This window comes from Plasmodium brasilianum, chromosome 12 (genome assembly GCF_023973825.1).
Source record: "Plasmodium brasilianum strain Bolivian I chromosome 12, whole genome shotgun sequence".
Lineage (NCBI taxonomy): Eukaryota > Apicomplexa > Aconoidasida > Haemosporida > Plasmodiidae > Plasmodium > Plasmodium brasilianum.
The window spans coordinates 927501-936478 of NC_090125.1; the positions used below are offsets into that span (position 1 = coordinate 927501).

Below are 8978 nucleotides of genomic sequence, written 5' to 3' on the forward strand. Positions count from 1 at the left end.
AGCAATAGAAAATAAATTAAGCGACAAAATAACTCAATGTAATAACAAAAAAAATATTACAGAATTTACAAACAGGACCATAAACAATAAGATAAACACGCTCTGTTATGAAGAGGACAACCATAAAAGGGACAACAAGAACGAAAAGGAGGAAGGAACACGTATCATAATGAGGAGTAACAATAATTATGAAAACCAGATTTTTACAAGTCAATATGAGGATTGTAATTCACATATGAACGGTGCTAATAATATAAAATTGGTCAAAAGTAATTATAATTATGACTACGATGAGAAGAAACACAATGACGGTTCTTTCCTCATTAATCATCTGATTAATAAGGTAAAAAATATATGCAAAGAAGAGGAAGGAAGGAATCCCAAAGATGTTCTTCAGATAAATTCAAGTGAAACATTCCTACAAAATGGAGGGAAATTAGCATATTCGAACAAGACATTAATAGACAGTTTTTCCAATTCGGACAATTTTGCCATTTCAAGCCATTTTTCCAATTCGGAAAACTTTGACTCATTCAGACGTTTTTCAAATAATCCTACTATTTTCATAAACTCCAATGAAACCAAATTATGTAACGTGGGGGGGAAAAGACCATGTTTTCATATACTAGACAAGGATTCAGTAAAATTAGGCTATAATAATGTTGATACAAGAACTGGCACGATATCAAACTTTAATATGATGCTACCCCATCGGGAGAGCATCATACAGAGAGTAGAACAAAAGGAAAATGAGACGATGAAAAAGCTTATGGGTGATGCATGTGTGCATGGAGGGGGTGTGAATTGTGTAGCTAGCTGTGTAAATTTTCCACATTTAGAAAAAAAAAGAAAAAATAATAATAGTAATAGAGATGGTAATAGTAACAGTAATAGTAACAGTAATAGTAATAGTAACACTATTAGTAACAGTATTAGTAATAGTATTAGTAGTAGAAATGCTGATAGTAATAATCATAATTGTAATAGCGATAGTAATAACAACAATAATAGCAATAATAGTAACAGTAGTAATAATAATAATTCAAAGGGAGGTGCTTTCAAGGGGGCTTCTAACTACGATACGCATGACAATTCTAAAGGATCAGTTAAGACCAGCATATATAAAGAAAGGGGGAATGCTGTTCCAAATTGTGATGTAGGTAACTACGGTAATACTAACAGTTCAAGTAACGCTATTTTACAGATTAATAGCAAAATGTGTAATTATGAAAATTTCAATTTCTTAGATTACTCAAGCATTTATACGAACAATTCGCACTTATTACCTATTAAAAACCCTTTTAATTATATATTTAAAAGCGTTAAATTCTTTGACAATTTTAAAGAGGAAAATAAAAGAAGAGAAAACATAAAAAAGGAAATAGGGAAAAATTATTTTAAGACGCTTACTAATATGCATATGTACAAGAAAAATGCAAGCACTTTTGCATGTGATAACCTAGATACCTCTTCCACCTTGGTCATTAAAAAGAACACTCTTAAAAAAGCAAACGCAATTGTTATTGAAGGACAAAAATACTCTATTTTCCAAAAATTTAGAGGGGGTTTACAAAAGGAAAGACGTGATATGAACGGCCTTACGGAAAACTCTTCCCAATCTACAAATTTGAAAAACTCCTTCCACTGTACAAACTTGAGGCCGGAAGACAGACAAATATCCGATCTTAAAGAAAGCGGAGCAGACAGCAGAGTCGATCATATAAAAAGGGAAGAAAATAAGATAGAAGAAATTAATGAATCCTCTTGTGAAGAAGAGACAAATAATTTGACCACTTCCGTAGGCATAAACGAGATAGAAGTAGAAATGAAAGTAGAGAAGGAAGTAAAGACGGACATAGAGACAGAAGCAGAGACAGAAGTGGAGAAAGAAGTAGAAACAGAAATAGAAATAGCAAGCGTAACAGAATTAGAAATGAAAAAAACACAAATAGAGGGAGAAGTAGAGGGAGAGCAACCAAATTGCAGCAGCAGTTTCAGAAATGCCAACTTGGACAGAGACTTGTGGAGCTTAAACAGACACAAAAAACTTCTTCACGTAGTAGAGAAAGAGATGAGCAATAATTTCGATATGTTTTTATGCTTATTTATAAAGTATGAAAAGAGAGAATCTTATCTTCTTTGTTTAATTATTGACGAAGAGTTAACACAGCATTCTTTTTTTTACCAAAATTATATAAAACCAATGTTCGATGAATATAAAAAGTCGAAATATAAAAAATTACAAAAAGGAAATATCAACTCAACATGCACAAACTTTAAGGATGTACATGTAAATAAAATAATTATTGAAATTTTGATTCCTTCGATAAAGAAAAACTACTTAAAACATCTAAGGGAATTATATCAAAAAATGGAAATAAAAAAAAATTATATTAACACATCAGACGAATTACAAAAAGAATTTATAGAAATAAATAAAAAAATACAAAATTGCGTTATAAAATCTGTTGATACATATGGGAAAAAATTATCGTTTACCACAACTAATCATTATGAAAAAAAAATTAAATTAATTCAAAAACCTAGATGGTGCAATGCGGAAAATTTAAAAAAACTATTAGAAAAACAGCAAAATTATAACCCTTTTACTATATTTGGTACAAGTATAAAACAAGTAAATTTAGAAGAAGTATTCACTTTAGATATTTACAATAACTATGTAACAAATGAAGATAGGTTCCGTAATAAAATTTTATACGAATTACATGTGGGAGATTATATACATAATTTATACCATAAAATATATAATCACGAGTGGAATTTTACTATTGATACTTTAAAAAAATATTGGAATTTTTTTACAAGTCTTGAATGTAATATGTTCTTAGACCCATTATTATTAGAAGAAATATTATGGTATATAGATAATAATAAAATGTATAAAGATAAAAGTAAAGATGTCTATATTTATGAAAGTTGTTTTTGTCCTACACCTGACCCTGATAAAGAAATGAATATAAATGATGTCAAACATTTTACTAGATCTATGGCTAAAAAATATACTTCTCATAAAGTTATGAAATATAAAAAATCATCATTTAATGATGAAAGTGTATATACTAATAGAAACTTAATTTTAAAATATGATGACATGAATAAAGATCAAAATATAATTTCCTACCCTTACAGAAGTAGCCAAATGCTAACAGACGACAATGTCCTTTTCAATATTCCTAGACCATCTAGTGCTTTTTACTACAACCCAGACTTTTTTAATTATAAAGTAAAAAAGTTTATATTCAGAAATATGGGGAAGAATTATACCAATTATAATGTAGACTCTCCTATATACAAATCGACAAAGTGGACTTCTCAAAAAATTTTTGATAACTTTTTTTTTAATTATTACCTATATAATTTAAACAGACGTAACCGAAAATACGGTTCCTCAGTTTAGTATTCTTCTTACTGCACTTTTGAAAGTTATGCATGTGTTCACCTTGTTGTTAATTCTTTTTTTTTTCGACGAATTTGTGGTATTTTTTTCATGGCAAATTTGTACCATTTTTTTCATGACAAAGTCGTTATGAAATTAAACAAAAAGTATTTTAGGACAAAGAGAATATCCCCATAAAGCTTATCATTTTCAACTATAATTATTTTTGCTCATTTTTGTGATGTACATAATATGCCGTTTATTCAGTTTATTAACAAAATATTGTGCAATTTTTATTTTCAAAGCTGATTTTGCATATTTTTACTTTTAAAATAAAAAAAAAAAAAAAAAAAAGATTTAAAACCTTGTCCATGTGCAACACATCCAAGGGGTGCAAGTTATATAACGGTTGCTTCTGAAATTTGAAAAAGAACAAATATACTGTTGGAGACTAAGTAGAACAGTGCTATATAAACTCTCTCATATCTTCTTCATATATACACTATACATATTATATATATATATATATGTATATATATTTTACGAACGTATTATATATAAATGAATTTTCAAAATACTCTCCATCTATTCTGCACATAACTTAAGCAACAAACGCAGCTAACTACACACGTGTTGAAGTATTCCCTAAAATTTAACAAAACAAACACCCATTAAAGTAATTAATTAACAAAGGATACGCAAGTAATCGTAAATGCCTCTGTATCAAATGATGATATCATTGTAATTATAAGTGCTCTGTATGTTCTGTGCCTTCCTTAAAGAGGTATATTATAAGGATGCCATCATAACGATTATTCAATAACATACATTTTTATATTTTTTCATATATGGCCAAAAGTGTTATATAAAATGAACAAAAAAAAAAAGAAAGAGAAGGAATTATTGCATCCATATTTGCTGTTTATTCCTATCTCAGTTGTACCTCATAAAAAATTTTTATTGCTTTAGATTTTTCTTTTCAAGGAAATAAGAACAATTCTTAACAGAATTGTAAATGTGCTTGTAAATAAAAAGTGCATTAACCGTTCATGTAAAATTATTATTTATTTTATTATTTTTATTATTTTTTCTTTAATTTAAACACGCACACACATAAGAAAAAAAAAAAAAAAAAAAAAAAACAGCCAAAAAGTTTTAGTATTCATGTACAGGCATATTTCACGTTGTGCGTTTTCACTTGGACATTTTGTTGAATGATAATGAAATATAAATCAACTTTTAATGTCTCGTTAATTTTTTTTTGTTCATTTTTGTACTAAAAATTAGTTAACTGAGTTTTCCATATTTACGTGTTATTTTTTTCCTCTTTTCCTATTTATTTCTCATATATTTTAAAGTCAACATTACGAGTATTATTTCAACAGTACATTTGCATTTTTAAAAAACGCTATTATTTTCTGAAAAAGTTATATTGCACTTTTATCATTTTAGTGTTGCACTAAAATGTTAAGAGGATTAGATATATAATTTTTAATTAATGCTACATTTGGACTTTACAACTTATCTACGTATTGTCTTCTACATGACATTCTTTCTTTTTTTAAGGATTCGTAGCTACTAGTAATCGAGTAAACTCTTCCTTTTTTTTTTTTTTTTTTTTTTTTTTATTCTCCTTTTTTTATTACGAGCTCATATATAAAAAGTAATATTTATTTTTATTTTATGTTCTTTTAAATGGCTAACCCTTGTATGTTTAAAAATTATTTATACGTGTGTATTTTTTTTTTTTTTTTGAAGTGGACCATTTACTGGAAAGAGCCGATAATTTAAGACCTGAACAATCAGGTAAAAAAAAAAAATATAGAATGAAAAATGCAAAAAATTATATTGCCTGTGCATAATATAAAATATTTCTCCATTCATAAAAGATCCTTTTGGGGCATATTTTAGCTATATTACTTTCTTAAATATTTGAAGACTTTTTTGAGTATAATTTTATTTTATAGTTTTAATATTTATTTAGCTAATTATTTATTTATTTATTTATTTACTTATTATTTACTTATTATTTATTTAATGTTTATTATGTACTGTTTATTATTTGTTTATTTTATTTTTTATTTTATTTTATTTGCACGTTACAATTACGTCCACCCATACATTTTAAATATATTATAAAATTGCTACCATAATGTTAAGGAATACAATTTTCCACATATTTTTTTCAATTTATTTTACATTTGTACATTAAAAAAATTTTAAAATAGACAGCTTTTATAAAATGTACGTACAACAATACCATATGTTAAAGTGTTGTTGATTGGCTCACTCCTTTTTTTAGAAAAATCATATGCACACATATACATTTATATATACTTACAATTATATACACCCACATATATATATACATATAATTTCATTTTAACGAAGGCCTTGGCGAAAATTTTGTATTTTTTTCTGAGACATACCACAAAATAGCAGGAGAGGAAAATTTTAAGAATTCTGAATTGAACAAAGTCCTTGCGCAAAGCATTTACAACAACATAAAGAACAACCTTGATTACATAAACGAAGTAATAGCACTAAGACTCTTCATCATACGTATTAGCTCATTGCACTAATAACGCGCCGACTAAAAAAAGTTTGTAAATACATGCTGTTTTATTAAAGTTTTCTGTTTTATATATGTATTTGTACATACATATGTACATGTATATATATATATATATATATATATATTTTTTTTTTTTTTTTTTTATTATTTATTATTATAATAGACCCAGTACAGTTCTCATAAATATAGCAATTACCAGGGAGACATATCGGCTGATCAACTAGGTGGAAGAGCAAAATTAGACAGAAATAACTGTGTTATAAAATTAAAATATAACGAAGAAAAAGGTGAACGCGGGTATGAGTTTGGGTGTGAGTGTGAATGTAAGTTCGAGTGCGAATATGAATGCAAATACAAATGCAGATGTTTGCGAAATAAGAAAATTCTAGCAAGTAACCCATCTTTTGTATATACTACCAATACGGCAACAGTTCCCCATCTTAAAACGCATAATATTTTGAAGAACAATAAGAATACGATAGAAATTCACCAGTGTATTCCTTCTTTGAATTCTGAAAGCTTCGAAAAATCTGAAAGTTTGGAAAAATCTGAAAGTTTGGAAAAATCTGAAAGTCTCGAAAAATCTGAAAGTTTGGAAAAATCTGAAAGTCTGGAAAAATCTGAAAGTCTGGAAAAATCTGAAAGTTCGGAAAAATCTGAAAGTTTGGAAAAATCTGAAAGTTCGGAAAAATCTGAAAGTTTGGAAAAATCTGAAAGTCTGGAAAAATCTGAAAGTTTCGAATATTCTGAATATTCACATGAACAGCAAGGAGAAATGAATGACCCAAGATATAATGAGTATCCCCCGATGAATACATATGGGTACAGTCACCATAACACAAGTAATGCAAATGGATTTTGTGCAAATACCTATAATAGAGAACGGGCAAATTTAACTATGCAACAACATAATATGCACGGTAGAAATAATTTAATGTTTGAAAATGGCAATGTTCCATATGGCCTTTATGACCAGTCAAATTACACAGGTACAAATTCTCTTATGTGTGGAAATGTTGACCCGAATGAACCAAGAATGATGTACAGGAAAAATGAAATGATCGAACCATTTTATAACAACAATCCAATGGCTAATAATATGGGTTATAACCTACCTGTTATACCATACCGACCGTGTAATTACCCTTATATGAAGCAAGATTCAATGAAAGAAGGTTATATGCATAACTGCAATTATAAAAACACCAAAAAGAATAATGTAATTTCTAAATCTCTTTCCGATGTTACTGTTAATAAAAATCATAAAAAAGAAATGTGCAGAAAAAACATATCAAAAGTAAAAAAAGGAGATATAGACATTAACATAGAAACATCATCTTCTAATCGTAAGGGCATTGTAATCGATTTAAATATTGGAATGGGGAATTAAAGAAGTTTGATCTGTGTAACATGTTTCGCCGCACAATTTTGTAAGCATAGTTCTTATGTGACTCACTACCTGCACATGTATAGTAATATATATATGTCCGTGCTTCTGCGGGTACATGTATGTACATGTACCTCTTTTTCCGAAAATATATTTTTTAAACGTTTAAGCTAACAAATAAATCTCTTTCCGAGTGCATTAAAATATCCATGTGGAAAAAAAAAGAAAAAAGAAATGTTCTACTGAAAACAGAAAAACATAGAAGCTTTTTTTTTCTTTTTTTTTTTTTTTTTCTGTCATTTATATCATGTCGTTTTCAACTTCAATTACGCTCTCATTTGTTCTTACCCTATTTTTTCATTTGTCATTTTTCTCGTGCATATAACTTGTGATTCAAATAAAAGTGTATATTTTAATTTGTCTTCTCTTTTTTTTTTCTTTTGCATTTTTCTCATGATATAAAATAAATATAATTCATGTTGTTAGTCTTACATGTCCATGAATTGTGCTGCAACTTAGAACAAACAAAATTGTAAAATCAAAAAATATTGATCTTTTTTTTGGAAAACAAATTATGAAATAGGTAAAATTTGCTATCCTCTGCAGTTACGTAGTTAATGCAGGAGATAAAGAAAAAGTAGTAGTGAAAAAAATTATATATATGTATATTTATATATATATTAAAAAGTCATTAAAATATGTCAAAACGCGTATAAAGGAAAAAATAAATTCTCTATAATAATGTGGGTGCATGAATTTTGTCCCCATTTGTAATTTATATACACATTTAAGCAAGCCAGTGAACGTTTATTTTTAGTCTGTACTTGTTTGACAAGTATAATAATGACATAAGTTTTAATGTTAAATTGTACAAATTCACCTGTTTTTGTAAATGATAAAATAGGGAGAAAAAAAAAAAAAAAATATTAATTACATACAAATTTTTAAAAAGCACAATCTTTTTTGTATTCACTTTTGTGTTAGTTCATTAATTAGAAGGGTATTATATTTCGATAAAAGATAAGACGCATTTAAAAAAAAATTATATATTATAAAGAAATATTAAAAATATATACATTTACGATGTTCTTTCATTTAAGTAATGCAAAATGAACAAAATGGGAAATGGTATAATTCAGTATATTCAAACAAGAGAAGCACAATCACAACTTGAATTATTGGAAATAATTGACGTAAAGGAAATAACGTAAATTATGTAAATGATGTAAATAATGGATATAATAAAATTACTAAATTAAATAATAATTTAAAAAAATGCAAAAAAAAATACTGCCAGATATTTATGGCATTAAATATATCGTGAAGGGTAAATGCTTCGCAAACACTCGGGAACACAGGTATAATTGTGCATATAAAAAAATAATAATAATAAATATACAAACAAACATATAAATAAACATACATATATATAAACGTACATATATATAAACATACATATATATAAATACATATATACATATATGTAACACCCACGTAATTTTATTTGCGCATGCAAAATAAAAGCGGTTACATTCATACATATATATGCATCTCTTAACATAAAAAACAGCTGAAAAAAGGGTTACAAGTCCTCTAGTTTAAACATGCTCCAATCCGAG

At 27.2% G+C, this 8978-nt stretch overlaps 1 protein-coding gene across 1 annotated transcript in view; it reads left to right on the forward strand.

The window, feature by feature from the left end:
- MKS88_004180 (uncharacterized protein) overlaps nucleotides 1–7362 on the forward strand; it is a gene marked incomplete at both ends in the record, with an annotated part of 8075 nt that extends 713 nt beyond the window's left edge. Inside the window, 4 exons of the mRNA XM_067217334.1 lie at nucleotides 1–3389; nucleotides 5156–5203; nucleotides 5789–5931; nucleotides 6136–7362. The exon at nucleotides 1–3389 is cut by the window's left edge and continues 713 nt beyond it. Of these exons, the coding sequence (XP_067071773.1) occupies nucleotides 1–3389; nucleotides 5156–5203; nucleotides 5789–5931; nucleotides 6136–7362 (4807 nt within the window). The remainder of the gene's footprint in view (nucleotides 3390–5155; nucleotides 5204–5788; nucleotides 5932–6135) is intronic.
- Between the last annotated feature and the right edge of the window lie 1616 nt (nucleotides 7363–8978).